Genomic DNA, 22,973 nt, shown 5'->3' with positions numbered 1-22,973 from the left:
TTTGTTTCTTAGTTTTGTTTTCCTTTTTTTGGCTGTGTGCATCCGTAGTGCCATTAGGGTGGTGCGTTGTTGCAGAGATCGGATGTAATTGGTATCTTTTTGATATTAATATATTCCCTTTAAAAAAAACACTATCCCCCGCAGGCCCGCACCGCGTCAAAAAGGCCACCATATCACTATATCAGTGCCCCCGCCAAAAAGGCTGACGCCACCCGACCCCAATCCTTCTCCCTCCATAAATCCAGACACACACCTCCTTTAATGGAGGCGCTCGCTACCGGATCCGCGCCTTCCCGGCCAGGTCTCCCACCTCCCACCCGCCACTCCTGTCTCCGCCGCCCCAAAACCCTACCTTCCTCCAACCCCACCCGGCGCATCATCGCCGCCGTCCCCATGGACGGCACCTCCGGCCGCCCCTCAGCCCCTCTCCGCTGCACTCCCGCCGAGACGGTCAGTTACCCCCATCTTGCTCCCATTTCCGGCGTACTTCCCTGCGGAGGGCGGATTTTGTAACTGTCTGTCTGCGCAGGACGCGGTGGCGACTAGTTCGGACCAGACGGAGGCCGAGACGGCGGCCGCTGCCGGAGCCACCGAGCAGGGCAACGGGGTCCCGGCGGCCGACGCCCCCGCCGCTAGCATCGAGGGGCTCGACGGGATAAAGATCCGGAGGCGGCCGGTCACGGGCCCGTCCGTGCACCACGTGGGCCCGTTCCAGTTCCGCCTCGAGAACGAGGGCAACACCCCGCGCAACATCCTCGAGAAGATCGTCTGGGACAAGGACGTCGAGGTCTGGCAGGTATGTATCGTGCGTCCATGGCTGCTGCTCTGCCAGCTCTGGAGCATCGTGTAACCCAGCGGTGTGTTTTGCCCCTGTTGTATTGTACGCTGACGTGAAAACACGGGATTTCTGCGTGCTCTGCTCTGGTTGCGTTTGCCAGATGAAGGAGAAAATGCCGCTGTACAGGCTGCTAGGTCCGCTGGGCAGTGCGCCTCCCGCCAGGGACTTTGTCGCGGCGCTGACAGCGTCGTACGACCGGACTGCTCTGCCTGCCTTGATTGCGGAGGTCAAGAAGGCTTCGCCCAGCCGGGGGGTTCTTCGGGAGAATTTCGACCCGGTGAGTCTGTGGGATGAATAGCATATATATGAATTTCGACCCGGTGAGGCTTCAACGTGCTCTCTTGGTATTTTTATAGTTGTATGTTATCAGAATTCACCTGCTCACTGGGTGCGAATTACATATATATGATGTGTAAACTACCATTTCAGTGATAGCATCTTATTTTAAGTGAAGTCTATTGTTCAAAAAACTGGTTGTTAACAGCTAAACACTAGTGTATCTACGGGTCATACACCTGTAGGTGGAAATGCCACACTAGTATTATTTATGTCACTACTTACTATCCAGTTCAGTTGAATTACCTATTTCCAGTTAGTGAGACTTCTATTTGTTGACATTCACTTAAACAAACCTACTTCTAAGAAGATCATATGCACCTAACTAATGTTTACTTGGACATAAACAGGTTGAGATCGCTCAAGCATACGAGAAAAACGGAGCAGCATGCTTAAGTGTTCTTACAGATAGAAAGTACTTTCAGGTTAAAAATCCCTTCTCTTTGGGAGATTTGGGGCCCTTATTTAATACGCCTGGTAGTTATCCATACTGAAGGTTTCCTTTGATGTGTGACCAGGGAAGTTTTGAAAACTTGGAGGCTATACGCAATGCTGGAGTAAAGGTGCTGTATATTTGTCAATATATTGTACTTGCACAAGTCAATGACTTCAGAGTGGGTAGTTGAAACGCGTGAAAGTCTCAAGATATGATCTTCTGAACAGTGCCCTCTTCTGTGCAAAGAGTTCATCATCGATGCCTGGCAACTTTACTATGCGCGGTCAAAAGGAGCGGATGCTGTTCTTCTGATTGCTGCTGTGTTACCTGATCGCGATATCAATTATATGCTGAAAATATGCAAAAAACTTGGCATGGCTGCTTTAGTTGAGGTTAGTGGATTATTTTTGCTATATGTTCTGTATGCTCAAGCCTTTTGACTCTCCTCTCTTGCTGCTCCGCATTAAATTTGTTTGCTGTTGAAATTTGCATGCAATACTCTGCTTCAGAATATAGATGCACCTTTAGCATTCTGACGAAATTAACATGTGGGATTGTGTTCTTGAAGGTGCATGATGAAAGGGAAATGGACCGTGTTCTAGGGATAGATGGTATTCAGCTCATTGGCATCAATAATCGTAATCTTGGTATGCATTGCTAAGTTTGTGTAGTACTTTCTTCTTTGTAACATGTTGTATATCAAATTATCAATAAGGATTGTTTATTGATGGGTTGAGGAAAACCCATCCAGTATAAAAACAAAATGGCACCTGCTGATCAGCCAGTAAATACACACCATGGCAGTTTGAACTTACTAAATAGCAATATATTCAAATCCTATTGGAACCACACACATATCTATCATCTATGTCAGATATGTTCATTACAAGTCATTGCGGGCTTGAGGCTATTTTATCACCTGGATGCAGATTATTTGGTTCTTAGAACGTAGAAGCTAGAGCTACACTTTAGATCTAGAAATTCCAGCCTTAAGGAAATACAACGTGTAATCCAACCTTGAGGAAGTGAAACATGGCAATGTGTTTATAATAATTAAAGATGTTATTATTGTGCTCCAAATTTATGGTGCTTCACGTGATAATATAAGCTCTGTGGGCTATGGGTCATTGGGTTCATAATATTATTGCAGAGACTTTTGAAGTTGATATCTCAAACACCAAAAAGCTTTTGGAGGGTGAACGAGGACAACTTATATCCCAGAAGGACATAATTGTAAGCCACTTCTTTTAATTTTCTGTGAGAAGTAAACAGAGTCATATTATCTATGTTTCTTATTGCTGATATTTTGCACTTCACACTTCCATATTACTAGTGCATCCGTAATATAAAATTGGTTTGGAGTTGGGACAGATAGATAGATTGTTGCAGTATTTTATAATGGAGTGTATCCAGTATGTTCTACAGGGTCTCTACCTGGCAATACAATCATTTTAGGGTTTAATTTGGTTTTGTTTGTGAATTTTGACATATGCTACAACCATTACTTGCTTTGCTTTTCTTAGTTGACATTATTGGCATCTATTGTCACCTCATTAGTCCATTACTGGCATTCTGTAATGGATCAGGCATATGTATGTATTTTTTATTGATGATGCAAGTGTGAATGAATGTAACTCGGTTAGCTGAGATGAAACTATTGATAAATGATACTCCTGTTAATTGATACAAGTCACTGTAGCTCTTGGCGCATGAACATAAATTAGCTTTGCGCAGTTAAGACACATCTATTCGATCTTAACAGCCTCTTTATCACACCATGAGAAAATTATCAGTGTACTGTAGTTTATCTATGCTACTATTATCACTGTCAATATTTCTTTTCAGCAGTCCCCACTTTGTATCAAAATTCCACTTTGTATCAATATTTTGCACAGGACTCTTTTGCATACATCATTCATCTTGACCTTTGGCCTGTTTCAGGTTGTGGGGGAATCTGGACTGTTCACTCCTGACCATATTTCATTCGTTCAGAATGCTGGGGTCAAAGCGGTAAGTCAGCCACGAGACACCTGTAAATGAACGCTGCATTAGGCTCAATCTGGAATCTAGTATTTCTTGCTTTTTATCGCGCTGACTCCTTGTTCATTGCTGCAGGTCCTAGTTGGGGAGTCCCTCATCAAGCAGGAGGATCCTGGGAAAGCAATCGCTGGGCTCTTTGGTAAAGACATCTCACCTGCGAGTAGCCCTGTGTAAATAGAAAAATGGAAAGGGGGCGTGGAATGCTGCATCACTCAGATTTTGTACAGGAAAACTGAGTGACTTGGGATTTTGGAGAGTATTGGTCGGCGATTTTGTTTACCTGGCCATTATCAGCGTTCTTCCTTTTCCTGGAGGTTGTAACCAGGCCTGGCCTTTATGAACAAAGGGTGGAACAGAAAATATATGATCGGATAAGTTGGGTGTGATTGTTAGCAGCTTCACTTTTTTCATCTTGATAGATCATCTCTCCGCTTCTGTATCTAAGTTTGTGTTTGGTTGTTGCAACACACAATTTTGACCATCCAGAGAAGTGACAGACTTTGCAGCTGGTGATAAGATTTTATCAGTTGATGCAAAGCAAATTTGCTAATCGGTGCAAGGTGGCTCAAATTGTTCAGTTTTAGGTCTTAAACTTGTTTCCAGTATGTTATGTAAGATAGTCGAGCTGATAAGGCCTATACTAACATGTCATATTTGTTATTTCTGGAAGGATTTCAAAGCGCATATAATTGGAGGAGAGCCGTTGGGGGCGTTCAGCGGGGAATTCTGATCTAGGGATCTAAACGGGTAGGATAATTTTTGTGCTGAAATCGGTCCTGAATCCATTTTAAGGTTTCTATATTGAATTTTAAAGAATCCGGCGAATAAAGATATCAGATTTCGACGTGGTGCTCCGTATATGTATAGCAAATAGCATATGAATATGGATTATCTGAAATTAATTAGGATAACCCGAAGGTTTTAAACTCAATAATCTGATTTGAGTCAAATGCCAATGCCAATCTCACAATACTAGTAGTTATTAAGTTGCCAAATTCATTTAGCGAGCATGTTTAGCTCTATTTTTCTTATCAATGCTTGTGTTTAGCGGAAGTCGTGTCTTTTTTCTTAGACCGACGGTTTAAATGCCTCTCAAAATTTGCAAGAACTATAACTATCGGTATTCTGACTACTTTAGTTTCTGGTACGAGTATGTCCACTTTTCGATTCGAATCCGCAGTACGGTATTTCCGCTTTCGAAACCAAAATCGGTTAATATCCGATCCGATCCGAATCCAGAAAAATATGTGGTAAAGGATATGGTATGAGCAAAATTCGATTTATTTGCACCCATATTGGTAAAGGATATGAAGACTTGACCCGTGTGGTCTCTTCTTTCTTTGAACCTTCCTCCAAATCTCACCGCTAACCTCTCTCTCCCTCGTCGCCAGCAACCATGGTGGTCGGCGATGGGTGGGAGAGGGGTTTGGCTTCTAGTAGCTTTAGGGTTTCTCTTTCATTTCTTCTCCCAGGCAAATAATCGGGCGGCCAGATCCAGATGTGTTGGAGTTTTTCTTCAATCCCCCTTCTTCATCGCCAAGGCTATGAGATGGAAGACTAGAGAAAGATTTGCAGCAGATCCTATGCCGGCACCCCTCAGCCAAATCCATGGTGAGGCGTTGCTTAGGCTACCATCACTCCCACACATATATTCCCCTTTCTCTTCCTTCAATAATTGTTGTTGTGGCTCCGGACGTCCTAGCCTAGTTGGATTCTTATTCTCTGGCCGTCGAGGTGACATGCGAGGTTGTGGATGCCTCCCTGGCTGGTGCGGGTCTGGTGCTTGGCGGGGATCCAGTGGTACTGCAACCTGGAGCACATCCTCGGTGGCCCTTTGACGATCTGAGGCCGTCCTGCCGTCAACTCACATAGCCGAAGGGCGGCTGCTCCGAGCTATGTTGCCGGCCTGCCGGCGTCATCTCTTTTTCAACCTCCTGGCTGGCGTGCCACACGAAAAGCCCTTCTTTTGCTCCAGCACGACGTTTCCCAGTTGCATCGTCCCAAGTGGTATCATCCCCGGCGACGGTGCGGATGGCCGTGCGTGGAGGCTTCGCTGTGGAGAGAGCCCTGATCTCTTTTTACATCTTTACTTTAGGATCATGTTTGCATATTATGAGGGCTTGGTTGTAATTTTTGTTTACTTTGTTGTCCTCTCTGTACTTTGTAATCCCACCCCTCAAATTAATGGTAGTATCTAGGTCCTTCAGTGTTAGAATACATATAGGACGTAGAGATAGATTAGGACTCTAGAGATATCATCTTGTACTTCAAGTCTGCTCCCTCCTGTACTTCTATATATACCCCATGAGGGTCACCGAAATAAACAACGAAAAAAAAACAAATATTCCAGGGGCTTACATCTCTCTACATGGTATCAGAGCGGTTAGTCTCACGACGCCGATCCTAGAACTTTTACCACTTCCGCATTGCGCCCCCCCCCCCCCCCCCCCGGGGAGATCTTCTCCTCGGGGGCGCGGCACCCGATCTTGATCGAAGATCAGATCGGTTCAATAGACTAGATTAGATTTTGAAATTTCCCAAAGTATTAGATTAGATCAAATCAGCGAATAAATCTCTAGTTTCGACCCTCCTCTGGTGAAAATCAGGTGCAGACCCATACACGGCGGCGCAACTATACAGGATCAACGACGGCGGGGCAACCCAACCAGTGGCGGACGCAGGAAAGAATTGGAGGGGGGGCATACCTTAATTTTTTTTTTTGCACACCCCCCAAAATGTGAAAAACCTTTACATAATGAAGTAATGAACAATATACAAGACAAATTCATTGCATTGGAGTTTAACACATATATCAAATGTGCACGATTACAATACAAATAGTTCAAAACATTACAAGGGTCTTACATGTAGAATATAGCATAATTAGAAACTTACATCATTTCTTCAATCTATGGTTTCGCATTGCCATGAAAGTTTCAATAATGGTATCATCACTTACATGAATGAACACGCCTCGCTCGATAAATGTCACTAAGCAATGGTTTAAGAGGTTATCACCCATACTATTTCTCAACTTGTTTTTCACTAGACTCATTGCGGAAAATACTCTTTCAACATTCGCCGTCGCCAGCGGTAGAAGCAATATCAATTTGAGAAGCATGTAAACTAAATCATAAACAACATGCTTTTTTGTTTCAACAAGCTTAATAGAGAGCTCACCAAGATGATTGACACATTTGAATCTATCATCTTTTCTCATGTCATCAATAAAGATCTCAAGTTGGGATTCAAGTCTTAACAAATCCATGCTTGATATGTCATTGGGGTAGAATTGAGCAAGTCTCATTACCTTTTGTGCATCATAAGAAGCAAATGAATTCACGGGATTCAAAGCCGCCATACAAATAAGCAACTCCATGTTAACCTCATCAAACCGATTATCAAGCTCTTGAATAACTTGATCAACAACACCAAGATACACTTCTCTTCTATAACGATCATCATTTGTTTGCTAGTCGTGGATGTACGGTTGTAGTTTGTTGGTGTAGATCAACACGTGAAGTCCCTGGAGTCCTTGCCTCATAGTAGGCCAGCAACCAGACGACGCGCACGTATCGTCGTCATGACGTGACCATGGTAGAAGCTGATCGATCTGGGCTTGTCGTTGAAGTGGCTTGGTTGTGCATACAGCTGGTCCAGGCGCTTCCTCGTGGGGCACGGATCAGACTAGGCGCTGCGCCGAGTGGAGACTCGGACACCAGATTCCGACGCCGGCGCTGACGTGCCTGCGTCGCTGACGCGCGCAGCAGATCAGACGCGTGGAAGGCCGCCGAGTTGCGGACTTGCGCGAGTGCGTGCCCGCGTCTCTCGGTCATGCCTCTGCGCGGATGGTTGGGTTTATTGGCGGACGCAGCGGGGGGGCCGGGGGGGCCGTGGCCCACCTAGAATTCTGCCGGCCGGCCCAACTAATATCTGTTGGAACTTGGAAAAAAGGCCGATTTGACGAATCAGTCTGGAGATAACATCCTGGGTCGAACTCGTCGTCGAGGCAATCAGGGCGAGCCGGCGAGGAGACGACCAGACGTCCACCGGTCCACGCATCGCGAATTCGCGATTCCCAATCCGGCAATCCCCACGCCCAGACCGCCGCCGCCCGCCGCTCAGGCCCCGGCGCCGCCGCTGCGGCGCTGCCCATCCCGGCGGCCGGCGCTCGCCCGCCCAGCCCCGCCGCCGCACTGCCGCAGTCCGCAGAGACCGTCGGTCGCCGGCTGCCGCTCGGAACGGCCGCCCGCCCCTGATCTGCCGAGAGTGAGGCCGGTGAGCCACTGATTTGCAGCTATTTGCCTATTTGGCTATTTCTCTGTGTACATAAGTGCATTGACTGCCTGTATGAATTATGAAACTATGAACGTATGTCCCTGTGTCTATTCTCTGTTACTTTGTAAGTTTGTATGTTAAGAAGAACACATAAAATTACTAAATTAGAAATGTTTAAATGTTTCAATTGTGTAGAAATGAAGAGGAATAGCCAAATTGCGCTACTTTTTCAGAAAAAAAGCATCAAAGAAGATTGCATCTCCGGTCCAATCCGATATTGTACACGATGAAGAAGTCGACTCCGATATTGAGAGTGACATTGACATTGAAGATACAACACCACACCCACCTTCACCCCAACAACCAAATGCAAGGTCACATGATGCTCACTTTCTTCCACATGATCCGGGGGAAAGGATTCCTATATCAAGTTATGATGTTAATATTCAAGATGATGTTCGGAGAGGATATATCCTAAAAGGTCCGTGCCAACCATATGAGCATGATTTCACAACAACAAAAAAGAAGGGCAAAAATCGATACTTTAGTTGTGTTTGGTTTCATCACTACAATTGGCTAGAATATAGTATCGAAAAGGATGCGGCATTTTGCTTTGTGTGTTTCTTGTTCAAAGAAAGAGCCAATGGAGGTCCCGGAGGAGATGCCTTTGTTAAAGATGGTTTTAGAAATTGGAAAAAAACCCGAATCATTTAAGAAGCATGTGGGTGGTGTTACTAGCATTCACAACCAAGCTCAAGAGAAGTACAACTTATTTGTTGCACCCAACACCAAAATTGCATCTTGAATAGTCCAAGGATACAACATGACATTATTGAATGTTGTGCGATAGAAACTACTAGACTAATCATTGAAGATCTTGATGGTGACCACTATGCAATTCTAGCCGACGAGTCTAGTGATATGTCTCACAAAGAACAACTTGCTCTTTGTTTGCGCTATGTGGATAAATTCGGAAGAATATGTGAGAGGTTCCTTGGAGTAGTTCATGTTTCCGATACTACTTCATTGTCTCTCAAGGTTGCAATTATATCTTTGCTAAAAGATCATCATTTGTCTCCCACTCAAATTCGTGGACAAGGATATGATGGGGCTAGCAACATGAAGGGTGAGATTAAGGGGTTGAAAACATTGATCATGAAAGAGTCACCATCTTCTTATTACATACATTGCTTTGCACATCAACTTCAATTGGTTCTTATTGCCGTGGCAAATGATAATGAAGCATGTGTGTGGTTCTTTGATCATGTTTCTTATTTGTTCAATATCATTGGAGTTTCTTGCAAGCGTCATGACATGCTTCGGGATGTTAGAGCTCAACAAGTTTTACAAGCACTTGAGATGGGTGAAATTGAAAGTGGAAGTGGACTCAATCAAGAGATGGGTTTATCTAGACCCGGTGATACTCGATGGGGCTCTCATTACAAGACCATTCTACACATTGTTGATATGTACCCGGTGATACTTGAGGTGCTTGTAAGGATTGGAAAAGATCCTTCACAAAAGAGTGAGTGGACAAGAATAAGAGGAGTTGCCGCGGCCTTTGAATCATTTGACTTTGTTTTCAATCTCAACTTGATGCTTGTTATTCTTGGCTACACAAATGACTTGTCTATATCTTTGCAAAAGAAGGATCAAGATATTCTCAATGCAATGGCGCTTGTTGGATTGGCAAAGGAGAAAATGAAGGATATGAGGTCATCACTTGGATGGGAAAGATTTCTTGCAAAGGTGACATTCTTTTGCAACACTCATGGCATTGAAGTTCCTTCCCCGGAATCTAATTATGTGGCACATGGAAGATCACAACGGGCGCATATACAAGACGCGCATCACCATCACACGCCAGGCCGGTGTGGATTCAACGCCAACTTCTCACGGGCAGCACGACCATTGACATCATCGTCGCCGTGAGGGATGCCTCCAAGCGACACACATCGTCGACACTCCTGCTGCCCGACATCGCCGACGCTACATCGCCAAGGTCTACATCACCGTGGTCATCATCCACATCGTCGTCAACACACCGCCACCGTCACACAACATCGTCCACATGATGGACATACGACTACAACGCCCTCTGACAGTATAACTGCAAGGCATTGACCGCGTCCACGATACGACACTGACGACGGCATCGACCTCGTTCGACGGCTAAGACTGCATCGACACACCACAACCGCGCACATGGTTCTGGCAAAACCGTGTGTGCTTGGTGGGCTTCCTCCAGTCCTGGCAAAACTGGTGGTCTCACCTACGACTGCGTCCTCTGACATCCGCAAGACGCCTGCGACGGTACCCCTCAGGGTGCAAAACGTCGCCCCGACGGTACCTTTTAAGGTGCAAAACGTCGGCCCCGACTACAACTCCGTCCAAATAAAAAAAAGGAAGAAGAAACCCGCGCGATTTTTTTTGCGCCTCCAGCGAATGCGGCTACACCACGTACGACGACTACATCATCGACCACGACCACCTCGATCATGGCTACATCACGTTCGGCTACCTCGACAACGACATCGCGACAACGTCTACAGCTATACATCGGCAACAACTCCAGTCGACATCGTCTGCGTCGTCACTTGCGTTCACGCCACTCCCGCTGTGACTGCGGGAGGGAAGAGAAGGAACCAGAAGGGGACGCCGATGATGACAAGGAGGAGAAGAGGACGAAAGCACGGGACTTCAAATTCAGTCGCAATCGTCCGCTTCACTCCCGCTACGACTGAGGGGGAATGTTAGAATACATATAGGACATAGAGATAGACTAGGACTCTAGAGATATCATCTTGTACTTCAAGTCTGCTCCCTCCTGTACTTCTATATATACCCCATGAGGGTCACCGAAATAAACAACGAAACAAAAACAAATATTCCAGGGGCTTACATCTTTCTACATTCAGGACCGACCATTTGTTAAAAAAAGACTGTGTGGTATTGTGGTTTCTAGGTCTGGCTTGTTAGCGCCGGTGGCAATAGGAGACAACAAGCGAGCAAGGGTGCGACCACTAGAGAAGACACTTGGCCGAGATGAGGATGATGAGGCTCGTCGCATCGACGTAGGTGGAGGTGAGGAAAGGATCTCATCGTAGCTAATGACAACGCGGCTCACCGCATCGACGTAGGTGGAGGTGAGGAATATACATGGGATGGTGAGGGAGCTCACCAACAACGAGACGACTTAATGTTTTTGGCGCGGGAGGAGGGAGGGGTTTTCGGAGCCAAAAAACGGTGATGGGTTTAGAGGGAAGCTAGGGGCGGTGGTGGATAGGCATCATCAACAAGGGAGGAGGTGGGGGAGGGGAGCAGGCGGTGGCGACGTGCGAATCAACGACGACGATCACAAATGGATGGCGGTGGGTACCGGATTTTGGAGGCCATGGAGAGATGCATGCAAGGTGGGTTTCGGCCCATCGGATAATAAACTAAGCCCATCGTAGCTTATGGGCCTATGTTGGATGACGAATTTCTCATACGGGCCATATGACTCCACCTCCATTACAGTTTTTGACTCGACCCATCTCCTAGAACCAAATCAAGCCCGACCCACTGCCCGCCTCCACCCTCCAGCGCCGCGCCGGTGGCCATGCAGTGCCGCCGCCGCCTCGCCCCGCTCCTCCGCGCGCCGCCGCCCAGAATCCTCCTCGCCCGCCTCCTCTCCGCATCCCACTCCCCGCCGCCCCCGAGCGGCGGCGGAGGGGATGGAGCCGCCGCCAGCGGGGTGGCGGTGAAGCAGGTGACGCGGGGGAACCTGGCGGAGGCGCTGGAGGAGCTCCGCGCGCGGGTGCGCGACGCCGCCTTCGTCGGGCTCGACCTGGAGATGAGCGGCGTCACCAGCGCGCCGTGGCGGGACACCTTCGAGCTCGACCGCGCCGACGTCCGCTACCTCAAGCTCCGCGACTCCGCGCAGCGCTTCGCCGCCCTGCAGCTCGGCATCTGCCCCTTCCGCTGGGATCCCGCCAAGTCCGCCTTCGTCGCCCACCCGTGCGTGCAGTACCACCTGTCTTCTCCCGCCCTGTCCACCATTGTTTGCATAATAGTACTGTACGCCTTTAGAATAGCCCGCCCGTATTGTAGCTTGTTCATTTTTCGTAGACACATTTTGGTGCAGTTCACGTCGTTATAATCTGATGCGCGCATGCGCAATACGTTTTGCATAGATTTGAGTTAGTCTGCATTTATGGGCTTGGAATGAGAAATACGGTTTGGGTTGAACTGGCTACCCTTTTTTTTGGGGTTATTTTGTCTTGTGAAAAGCTGAGATTTCTGGTTTCATGGAAAAGCAACACTGTAGAGCAGTTAATCTGAACATTCAGAAACAACTTTAATGTAGAATGATTCTTGAACAAGGGATGCCTCGGACAATTTTATTTTATGTAGAACTATAATGGTCCCTCCTGGATAGAGCTGCTATAGCTGATTTGCAACCAATAGCTTGTTCACGATTTTCATACCTTTCAGTTCCTAGCCAGTTCTGGATTGACCTTTTCCATGACGTAACTTTTTTCCTTCTGGGCAGACATAACTTCTTTATCTTTCCACGCAAGGAGCTCCCATATGATAGTTCATCTCATGAATTTCTTTGCCAGACCAGTTCAATCGACTTCCTAGCAAAATACCAGTTTGATTTCAACACGTGCTTCCATGAAGGTGATTTCATTTACCTGTAACAACTTTGTTGATCTGTTACTAACATGCATCTCTCTGAATCTGCTAGCCTATTTGATCCAAATCATCCAGGATCGATCTTAGTCACTTGTTATTTTGTTGTTCGTAGTGAGCTTGTGTGCACAAATCATGCATAAAAATCTTAGTTTGTTTGTCTATTTACAGTATTTCGTTAATCTCAGGAATATCTTATTTATCCAGAGCACAAGAAGAAGAGGCTCTTGAGAAATTAAATGTACTGCATCATGATGCAATGTCTGCGTCTCCAAATACTTCTGGAGAAGGAGAAGATGCACCATTAAAGAGTACTGCTGATCTTCTTTTCACAGAGAGAATGAAGATCAGATTCAGTGAGTGGCGTGATGCGATAAGAAGCAATTCGAGAGTGGATAATAATTTTTTAGGAAGCAATAAATTTGGCACAGACCAATTCCAGACAGTTTTCTTCAAAATGCGCCCAGCTGTTATGCTTAATGGGTTCACATCACATCAGCTAAAGTTAATTCAACAGGTATTGACTGACATTCCATTGCCTTATAATATAATGGCAGCTGGAAATCTAATTTATGTCTATTTCATGTTCACAGATTCTTACATATTTAGATTATATGGTATTTATCTTGAGAGATGCCCATGATACTTGTCCATTGCTTGTGAATGTTATCAATTTGGTAGTAAATGTGTCTTGTAGAAATATAGCCAATGATAAATCGTTTTAGGATGATATTCGTTGGATACAGGTTGCTGTTTTCTGTTGCATATTCTTCAAAGGATCAGTGTGTAATGAACTTGAATGATGCTTCTTGGCATTTACTCTTCTACTATACTCAGATGATATATTTCCCTGCAGGTTTTGAGGAAAAACTTTAAAGACCTCATGTATGTTTGTACATTTGGTGAGGATGATACATCAGAGAAGAGAGTAGTTTATACAGACAATAGTGACGACAGTATATTATTGATGGTAAGGAAATCTCTCGTACTCCTGTTGAAAATGGCACATGCGTCATTTTAAATTGAATAAGAACAAGTGACAGATAATCATTGTGAATAATCATATTCCACCAATTTAAACAATATATAGTGATATCTTTGTGTTATCTTGGTTTGCTTAAACTAATCACTCTTATTCTATCACAGAAAGATGTGCAGCAAGATCTACTCACAAGCAGAAAAGCAAAAGTTGAATCAGCAATAGGAATCCGCCATGTCATTGATCTTCTTGCCTCAGAAAGAAAATTGATTGTTGGTCACAGTTGTTTCCTAGGTACGATATTTTTTTTGCCTGCAGATACTACTTCTATAATAAGCAACTTTGCAGTTGTCACACCTGATGAGGTTCCGCCATACACTGAAATGTTGATTTCGAATCATGGAAGTTATCTTCCATATGTATCAGGAATTTGAGTCAGTAGATGGCACACTGGGTTGTTGGTTGCTTTCTTCTAACCGTTTAAATTTTCAAAACAGATATTGCACAAGTCTACAGCAAATTTATTGGGCCTCTTCCCTCATCCATGAAGGATTTTTCCTTGGGCATCAACAAAATTTTCCCACACATCGCAGATACTAGGCATCTTATGTCTGCCAACGATGTGGTGCAGTATTTGATGAGGCAGAAAAGCAAATCACTTTCTTCAGCTTTCTCATTTTTGTGCCCAACTGCTGCGGAGTCATCTACCCGTAGTCCTGTGAAAATTGAAGTCGAGGCAGATGAAACAACGTATGTTTGTCTGGAATTTTCATATTTTTATGGCTTCTGTCTACTATAGTTTATTTGCTGAAGCAATTTATGATCTGTTCTTGATCCTTGATATTCGATGTACTCATATTTTGTTAGTTTACATACTTGTGCCCAAAAGGGCCAATTGCTTTGAATACCGCTAGTGCCTTTCATCATCAGTGCAGTTACTTTTGTTTATCCGTTTGTATTATTTCTGATATGTTTTTTTGTTTCCTTAATCCTGCAGGTTATCTTGCTTTGCTTCGGGTGCCAAGCACGAGGCAGGATATGATGCATTCATGACTGGAAGTGTTTTCGCGCAGTTGTGTGCTCATCTTGACATCAATTTTGAACACCTCACGCCTAAGGAGAACCTAGCGAGGAATAATAAGCTGCAGAAATACATCAATCATTTGTCTCCTAGCTTTAACAGTGGAACAGTACTTGATTTAAGTACTGGCACGGAGAGACCAGATACAGGTTATAAGAGTAGATATCCTGCTGCTGTGTATGATAATGTTGTTCTCATCTGGGGATTCCAGTCTGAGCTAAGAGCAAAGGATATTAAGGACTCCATCTGCAAAGTGTTTGGTCCAGCGTCAGTTACGACAATATTCTCGATTGACCGCACTGCTGTTCTCGTTCAGTTCAGTAAACAAGAGTCTGTAAACGATTTCTTGGATTTGAAGGCTACCTTAGAGAGGACAGATAGTGCTATTTCAGTCTTGCACCCTCTGTCAACTATATTACAAGGAGGCAAAACACGAGCTGCAAACTACGAAACCTACAGAGACATTTGCAACTCATCTGTATCGAAGTATTTCTTTGCTGATCAAGCTGAAGCAGTCTGTCCAGCTTCAAACACTGAGCTCAAATGTGAGAACCTAGATGCTGGTGATGCACATCTCGATGAAACTACAAATGCCTCAGTACATCAGGGAGAAGGAGCAAAGTACACTTCCAAGAACCGAGACAATAGTGATATTTCGTGCCAAGATATCTTGGATGTACTACAAGATGGCAAAACGTTATTCAGTAAACGAATCAATCAGACATGACTAACACTTGTCACTTCAAGTTGTGCTGCTTCTTTCCCTTTGCTGGGACCTGACTGCTCTGAATAACAAATGTTCTGACGAGTAGTAATTTTGTTTGTTGATGTATTTGGGCACGGTGCTATTTAGTAGTACTATTCACCACTGTAACAGAACACTTGTGCAATACAGAATTACCTTGTACTGATGCGACGAAGACTTAATTTTATGACCACATTTGCAGTTGTGTTTTTTTATATACCATATAATCCTCCGATTCACTCAATGGAGAACACTGGCTCCGATCCTGAAGTTCATGGGTTAAGACCAACACAACGCTTATTTGGACCATAACCCAATGGATGAAATTTTTATGCATTTTTCTATCTAACAGTGGACGTGAAAAGGAAGAAATGGTAAGCTTTCAGGTATTACACGTATCACACTAGCTGGATTTTCTATTTATTCATATTTAGAAATAGATTTGTATTTTCATTTGGTCTGAGTAGAAGTACAGTCATATTGTGTTAGTGAAAATATTGTAAATCTCAAAATGAGTATAGACAAACAAAAACACAAACAGCTATAATGCTACAACGATTTCACCAGATCTACCTAAAGTCGTCAGGTGTATTACTAGTTTAGTTTCAAATAACATACTCTGATAGTAGAAACTAATGGTCCAAGTGTCCCTTTGAATTTCTGAAGGCTGTGTAAATCACTAAATCCTAAGACAACCTACATTGTGATATGGCGGTAGTATTTCTAACAACCTGACTTACTTTATGTAACTTTTTACTCCGTCTATCTCGAATTATCCTGCATTTTGGGTTCAGCTAAAGTCAAACATTTTAAAACTTTGACCAATCCTCTCAAATATTCTTCCAAAAATACACTAGTATGACGGAGAGTTTTAGTTTAGGCAAACAATATGGCGACGTGAGGGGATATCTCGTGATTATTTCGTTCAAAACCGGAGAATTAAACAGATGAGTGGGGATTTTTCAAGATATGAAATAATTCCCTCTAATTTGCATAAATACACTAGAAGTAAATAAGACCTCCAGCGTGAGTTCCAACCAAAAGGTGGGATTTAAATATGTTTTAAATTTATTATAATAAAGGAATGCGTCGTACTCTCTAAAGGTACGTACAATATTTCTTTCTTCAATGCCTCCATAGATATTTACACCTTTTGATTCTGTAACATGCGTTTGGTTTGGTTGGGTATGATGAGAATGATCATGGACATTGAACCTCGTGTACCATAGTTCGGACATGCGGTTGGTGTCTTGCGTACTTGTGTGTGATCATTCTGGAGGTCTTTTTAGCCTGTGGACTGTGGTCTTGTTCGTGAATTCCTCGATTAACCAGCAGAATTACCCCCACCCAACGAAACCACTCACACTAAACCCCCTCGTATCCCCTCCCCGGAACCATGGACGCCGGCGGCGCCCTCAATGCCGTCGCCGTAACCGCACTGGCGGCGGAGTCAATCGCCGGCGTACAGTACACCCGCTTCCCCACCCCGACCACCGACGATGACCTCGACGACCTCTACGGCGACTTCGACCTCGGCTTCCTCCCCCTCCCGCCACTCTCCCCTTCCCCGTCCTCCCCTCCCAAAACCCCCTCTCCCGGCCTCTCCCTCCCATCCCCAACCCCGTCTTCCTCTCCGTCTCCGTCTCCCTCTCCACCACCGCGCCGCACCCCGTCCCCCGACCCGCACCGCCGCCGCCAACCAGAGCCCGAGCCAAACCCCATCCACCAGCACCAGCCACCGCTCCCCGCCCCAAAATCACCCACCCAGCAGCACCAGCCGCCGCCGCCGCGTGCCGCTCCAAACCCACCACCCAGCCCGCGACACCAGCCGCCGCTCCCCGCGCCGAAAGCACCCACCTTGCGGCTCCAGCGCGCGCCGGCCCGCCCCGCGCCGTCGCCGTCGCCGCCCACCGCCACCGCGCTGTACATCGGCGACCTGCCCTGGTGGACGACGGACGCGGAGCTGGAGGCCGCGCTCGCGCCGCACGGCGAGCTCCGCGGCCTCCACTTCTTCGCCGACAAGCCCTCGGGCAAGTCGCGCGGCCACTGCCGCGCCGACTTCCTCCACCCGGCCGCCGCCGCCTCCGCCGCCGCCGCGCTCCACGGACGCGCCTTCGACGGCCACCACTGCGTCGCCTCGCTCTCCCGCCCGCCCGCGCTCCAGCGCGCCGACGCCGACTCCGACGCCCCGCCGCCCAACCCCGCCCTCGCCCGCGCGAACAACCGGGGCAATGCGGCGTTTTTAGGCGATGGGTCGTCTCTGGGGCCCATGGCTCCCCGGCCGCGCGCGTTCGGCGCGATGATCGGAGACGGCGGTGGGTTCCCGCCGGTGGGGCAGTGCGGCCCGATGGCAGCGTCCCATGTGAACCCGGCATACTTGGCAGCCAGCAGGATGGCAATGTGTGGCAATGGCGCAGAAATGTGGCATAACCAGGGGATGCCTGGGGGCTTTTGGGGCGGACCGCAGCCATGGAATTTTGGAGGCTGTGAGATGCCATGGCAGCAGCCAGGGCAGCAGTACCGGAATGGGGACTACGGAAAAATGCGTAGCACCGGCCGGGAGAGACCAGGTGGTAGGAATGAGGACAGGGACGCTGGCAATTTCCGGGGCAATCCAAACAGGAGGCAGTGTGGCCGCGGTGGGGGTGAACGGCCCGGGGACAGGGACCGGCGCTGGGAGCAGCGCGAGAGGAACTACGACGACAGGGATCGGCGGGGTGGTCAGAAAAGGAGGTACCAGGAGTACAGTGAGCGCGAGGACTGGCAGAAGCGAGGACGGGCCAGGTTGAGTCAATCAAGGAACAGCGATGATGACGATGATCCGAGGCGGCAATCAAGGGACAGTGATGATGACGAGTATCTGATACGGCGTCGCTAATGAAGCATCTTCTGCAGGCTGAATGGTAATCAGAATTCCATGTCAAAATTCATTTCTAGCCATTATATTTTGGAGTATAATATATGACTAGTGTAACTAGTTTTTCATGTGTCTTTGTTTCACAAAGATTGATTTTTGCGTTTACATATTCTTAGCAACCTACCTATTCCATTGTGAATCCCACCCAAAAAACAATACCGTTGTGCTCTGGCTTGTAATTACTGATTAGACACTTGTAGTTAGGCTTGCACAGTTGTCCCTCGCTATATCAAGTAACTAAGACTGTGAGCTCTTCCAATTAGTCATATTATTGTGTAAATGTACATCAACACTCTGCTGTCACTGACCGGATAATACATTATGCGCCATGTTTTGTAATGGTATATGAAAATTAGATAAGTTATTGAAAAGACTACTGTCCCCTTTGAAGTTGTCGCACAATTCACGAAGATTGTGTTTTCCTCTGCACAATCATCCATTGTGTTCTGGCTTGTAATGTGTATATGCACTTCTATATCAACTAACCATGACAAGGAGCTCTTTCCATTAGCCATCGTGTAAATGTACATAGACACTCTGCCTTAACCAACAGATGATATCCTTATGCACCAAGTTTTACAGTACTGATGTATGAAAAGTACACCAAACACAAAATTCAGAGACCCAATACATCATGGTGCATCAAAGAAATGTATATTTCTTTACTACATTCAATCAGTATAATATTTCTTTGCGATGTCGTAGAGTAGTATAAAGTTAGATCAGACACAAGATTGTTAAGTTGTGACTAGTATCCTCCGTTAAGTTGTGTCACAAGATTGTTTTTCCTTTTTTTTTTTCCAACTGGGACTGCTCCCTTTTCCATTAATTTGCATACCATACAAAGTTTAGATTTCACAACCGGCAAATACAGGAATAAGGAAAAGAAAGGAACAGAATAAAACCCAGGTTCTATGGTAGGAAATATAAAAGTAGGGGATTCCAAACAAACTGGAATCATGCAGAACCAGCTGGCCTCCCGAGGTGGCAGAATCACCAATCCATGAATCCAGTTTCTTGAGCATCCTGGCATCCAAAAAATCTAGTCCACATTATTAAGATTAGAAAAAGTAACCGGCATGCCTAGATATCTCATAGGCAGCTACCCAACCTGACAATCGAATAACCCCGAATAGAACTTGGTCACATCATTATCAGCATTAATATTGAAAATCTCACTTTTCATGAAGTTAACCTTGAACCGTGACATGAGATAAAAAATGTACAACAACATTTTGAGGTTCACAACATTCTCGGGATTATGAGTCGAACATAGCACGGTGTCATCAGCATATTGCAAAATAGTGACACCATTATCAATCAAATCAGGAGCCAAACCAGTGAAAAGACCATTTTGCTGGGCCTATAGGACCATTTTAGTCAAGGATTTGCCCACCATGTTGAACAGGAAAGGTGCCATAGGGTCTCCCTGCCTTACCCCTTTTGCACTTCCGAATAGAAAATTCTCTGTAAAGTCAAAATGTTTCATCTTATCTAAGATGCACTTTTAGTGCACAGGGGTGTACTTATCTAAGATTCAGTTAGTTTCCATCACATGAGGCCTATAGATTTTAGAAAGAAGCTTGTATGCCTCATCAATGGCACTGCTCAACCCAACCAGGCACTTGCATTTGGTGGCAGAACCGTCTCCTTGTAACTATGCATTGGAACTGTTTCATTTCAACATTTTTAGCCAGTATCCTGGAAAGTTCTTGTTTCCATAACTAATTTCCAAATTATATGCTTTTTACATCTTCAAAATCAGCACCAGTGTGTTTCCATTCCATTAGAATAGCACAGAAGCACTATATCTTACTGATTTAAGCAAGCCAGCTAGGACTGGCATTTCTGGATACTAGCAATTATTTATGGTCATTACTGGTATGAACTTTGCAATTAATTTGTTTAACCAGCGCTAGTTCTCTCCATACTAATCACAGATTGTTATCCGCTCTTGTTCGAGTTACTAGGTATAAGTTTTTGATTTCTTTTGTGTAGATTCTAGAAAGTTGAACTGAAAAATAGAACATGATGTGTTTTTGTCTTTTTGAGCTTCCAAAAAATACTAAGTTAGCATAGATTAATTTCCCTTTGTCCCGCTTCGTTGAGGAAAATGCTCCATGATTTTGTCTTCAAGTTCTCCATTGGAACAGAATACCAGTTACGTGCGAGCGTGTGTTTACAAAACATGAAATAATCTCGTGCTTCTCTTGTTCAATCATGCTTATTTTGCTTCTCCGTATCTGCAGGTAGATTACGAGCCTTCTGCAGTCCCTGTTCGGCCACTTCTGCTCCACCAAGAGCAGATGCAGACACCACATCAGGCTTGCTCTGTCACAACGAACAAAAAACCAACTTACTAATAGTAGAGAGGTGGACATAACTGGAAACAGCATAATATTTTGCACTAGCTTAACATGACTTAAACTTGGAGAAACCGTTCTAAGATGGTGCACCTGTGAGGGACCCTGCGATGGTGGGCATGAACAATTTGATGCTGTTTTTAATTCAGAGAGTTTAAGTAAAACTAATTAACTGTTGCGGTCTGAATATCCGGTCACTGGTAGGCGGTGGTTCGACTTCGTGCCTATAGAAGTTTTGAGTGTGAATTACTGGATGTACATTGTTGAAATAGGACTAGGTGTCTGCAGGATACTCTGTGATGCGCTGGCAATGCAGCCGGTTCGTCCCTTGACCCTTGCTACGCCTGTGGCCGCAACTTGTTTGAGGACTTGCCATGGGGAAGGAGAGCAAATGGTACGCAGCAGCTAGCTAACGACTTAACTGGAGCACGGGCTGCTGAGATCTCAGGTGCTGCCGTGTCTCCGAGGATAGCACCCGTGCGGTTTGGCAGTTCCGCCGGACTAGGAGGCGCACGGCGCTGCTCAGTGCAGGTGAGCTGCGGCCGCGCCGCGCGTGCCAAGCTAAAGTTTGTACTGCTCCCCGTCATCCTACTGTGTTCACGCTCGTCATCGCCAGTCTCCCCTGCATCTTCAACAACCAGCCCGACCGCACGCTGTGTCGGCACCGCCTCCTCAACAACGGGTTGCTGCAGCCAGCAGCCCTTGCCCCTTCGTGACCTCGTCTTCAGGCCCTTCGATGCGATGTCGCCATACCGGCGACCCCAGAAAATGCAGCTGAGGCTGCTCTTCGATGTGCTGCTCCTTCACCTACACCTGCCAAAGAAGCAGCTATGTCATATGTGCCGCCGTACTCCGCCCTAGCTCAGCTGATCCGATATGAGCTGCAAGGTTGCCTCACGCGGGTTGGAAGATTTTTGACGAGAGCGGAGGCTGTTCTTGGTAGGCTTCTTGTTGTACCCATTATCGTGGCAATTTCTATACACGGACCAGGTCGGCCGCTACCGCGCGCCACACACTCTCCGCGTGCGGTATGGGCCCGCCTGGTCGGCCCCATTCGCATGTTATTTATGTTTCCTGTTTCCTTTTCTCTTTTCTTTCCTTTTCTTTTTTATTTTTTGTTTATGTTTTGTTTTGTTTCTTTTCTTTTCTGTTTATTTTTATTTTTGTTAAAATTTGAAAATAGTTATTCAGAAAATGTTCAAAATTGAAAAGTGTTCAAATTTGAAAAACGTTCAAATTTGAAAACCGTTTAAATTTAATAAATGTTCAAATACAAACAATGTTCAAATTATAAAAACATTCATTCGTTCAAATTTGGAAAAATGTTTAAATTTGAAAAATGCTCAAAACTAAAAATGTTAAATTTTGGAAAAAATAAATTTTACAAATTTTTAAAAATGTTCAAATTTAAATTATGTCCATATCCAAAAATATTCAAATTCCGTAAAAAAATTTAAATCAAAATCTGAACATTTTTAAATTTTTGACAATTTCAATTCTGAACAGACTTTAAAATTTTGTTCTCCGATTTCTTTAAAAAAGTTAAATACTGGAAAGAAAAATATTAACAGAAAAGAAACAACAAAAAAGAAAGAAGAAAAAATGTACCTACTCTTAATGGGCCGTGGCCCAACCAACCGACCTGGTCACGCTGGGGTGTGCGGTGCCCCGTACACGCCGACCAGGTCGGTTTATAGGCGCCCCCGTTGTCGCCCCTTCCCTCTAGCCGAACCCCATGTTGGGCCTGTCAGCAACAGGCAGGTAGAGCTCTACGTCTCTCTCCCCTGTCGTCGTTGGGAGCACCGCCGGAGCGAGCAACAGCTCCGCTCAAACGAACTTCGAGTGGGGCAGGCCCATTTAGTATGTGTTTATTCCCTCTTAGTCTATAGACAACCCAATGTAAGTCTACTTTGAGTGTAAAACAAAAAACGTTGATGCCTCGACGGTTCCTTTGTCTCCCGCACCACCACTACAACTCTACAAGATCCTAGCCAAACGCTCCCTTTTGTTGAGCTAGAAGGTTCGACAATGTTGTCATTCACTCAACTCTGTCCATTCGAAAGCAGGTTTCCATGGGTGCCGAGGTTGTTGCGTCCAGTGCTTCGGCACATATTCCCGGAGCTCTCTTCGCCAAAAATCTTTGCGACTCTCTCATCAGCTTGGAGGCTGACGACTCTAGATATGGCAAGACTATTGGGTGCCTTCCGAAGGAGAGGCAAATGAGGAGCAAAAGCAAGTTAGGATCTGTCATCCTAGAGGAGAAATCATTCAAGAACAAAATCA

At 45.6% G+C, this 22,973-nt stretch overlaps 3 protein-coding genes across 4 annotated transcripts; all 3 read left to right on the top strand.

Annotated features, from left to right (window-relative positions):
- Positions 1 to 246: 246 nt before the first annotated feature.
- Positions 247 to 4,036, top strand: LOC127335192 (indole-3-glycerol phosphate synthase, chloroplastic). Its single transcript, XM_051361790.1, has 10 exons — positions 247 to 450; positions 530 to 796; positions 939 to 1,115; positions 1,525 to 1,599; positions 1,693 to 1,737; positions 1,838 to 2,002; positions 2,179 to 2,257; positions 2,761 to 2,843; positions 3,552 to 3,620; positions 3,726 to 4,036. Exons 1-10 carry the CDS (start codon positions 262 to 264, stop codon positions 3,822 to 3,824), a joined length of 1,248 nt encoding a protein of 415 aa, XP_051217750.1. The 5' UTR covers positions 247 to 261; the 3' UTR covers positions 3,825 to 4,036.
- A 7,442-nt stretch (positions 4,037 to 11,478) lies between these two features.
- Positions 11,479 to 15,576, top strand: LOC127335191 (poly(A)-specific ribonuclease PARN). 2 transcript variants are annotated; one of them, XM_051361788.2, is made up of 7 exons: positions 11,480 to 11,927; positions 12,463 to 12,593; positions 12,794 to 13,122; positions 13,462 to 13,575; positions 13,752 to 13,878; positions 14,082 to 14,334; positions 14,582 to 15,576. In XM_051361788.2, the coding sequence occupies exons 1-7, from the start codon at positions 11,530 to 11,532 to the stop codon at positions 15,390 to 15,392; spliced, it is 2,163 nt and encodes a 720-aa protein (XP_051217748.1). In that variant the 5' UTR covers positions 11,480 to 11,529; the 3' UTR covers positions 15,393 to 15,576. The 2 variants fall into 2 exon arrangements, with proteins under 2 accessions (XP_051217749.1, XP_051217748.1); XM_051361789.1 differs by lacking the exon at positions 12,463 to 12,593 and having other exon boundaries at positions 11,479 to 11,927; positions 12,813 to 13,122.
- A 1,145-nt stretch (positions 15,577 to 16,721) lies between these two features.
- On the top strand, positions 16,722 to 20,877 carry LOC127335189 (uncharacterized). Its single transcript, XM_051361787.2, has 2 exons — positions 16,722 to 18,313; positions 20,577 to 20,877. Exon 1 carries the CDS (start codon positions 16,807 to 16,809, stop codon positions 18,286 to 18,288), a length of 1,482 nt encoding a protein of 493 aa, XP_051217747.1. The 5' UTR covers positions 16,722 to 16,806; the 3' UTR covers positions 18,289 to 18,313; positions 20,577 to 20,877.
- Positions 20,878 to 22,973: the final 2,096 nt, after the last annotated feature.

The sequence above is a fragment of the Lolium perenne genome, chromosome 2, assembly GCF_019359855.2.
Source record: "Lolium perenne isolate Kyuss_39 chromosome 2, Kyuss_2.0, whole genome shotgun sequence".
Taxonomy (NCBI): domain Eukaryota; kingdom Viridiplantae; phylum Streptophyta; class Magnoliopsida; order Poales; family Poaceae; genus Lolium; species Lolium perenne.
Note: the sequence above shows the minus strand (reverse complement) of the source record. Positions and strands in the feature narration are given on the sequence as shown.

Bases quoted from the DNA above. Each gene is read 5' to 3' on its own strand.
- LOC127335191 (XM_051361788.2), top strand. From the start codon at position 11,530: ATGCAGTGCCGCCGCCGCCTCGCCCCGCTCCTCCGCGCGCCGCCGCCC. The intron at 13,576-13,751 runs GTAAGGAAATCT...ATTCTATCACAG, and splicing joins ACGACAGTATATTATTGATG to AAAGATGTGCAGCAAGATCT. The intron at 14,335-14,581 runs GTATGTTTGTCT...TTAATCCTGCAG, and splicing joins GTCGAGGCAGATGAAACAAC to GTTATCTTGCTTTGCTTCGG.
- LOC127335189 (XM_051361787.2), top strand. From the start codon at position 16,807: ATGGACGCCGGCGGCGCCCTCAATGCCGTCGCCGTAACCGCACTGGCG.
- LOC127335192 (XM_051361790.1), top strand. From the start codon at position 262: ATGGAGGCGCTCGCTACCGGATCCGCGCCTTCCCGGCCAGGTCTCCCA. The intron at 1,116-1,524 runs GTGAGTCTGTGG...GGACATAAACAG, and splicing joins TTCGGGAGAATTTCGACCCG to GTTGAGATCGCTCAAGCATA. The intron at 2,003-2,178 runs GTTAGTGGATTA...GTGTTCTTGAAG, and splicing joins GCATGGCTGCTTTAGTTGAG to GTGCATGATGAAAGGGAAAT.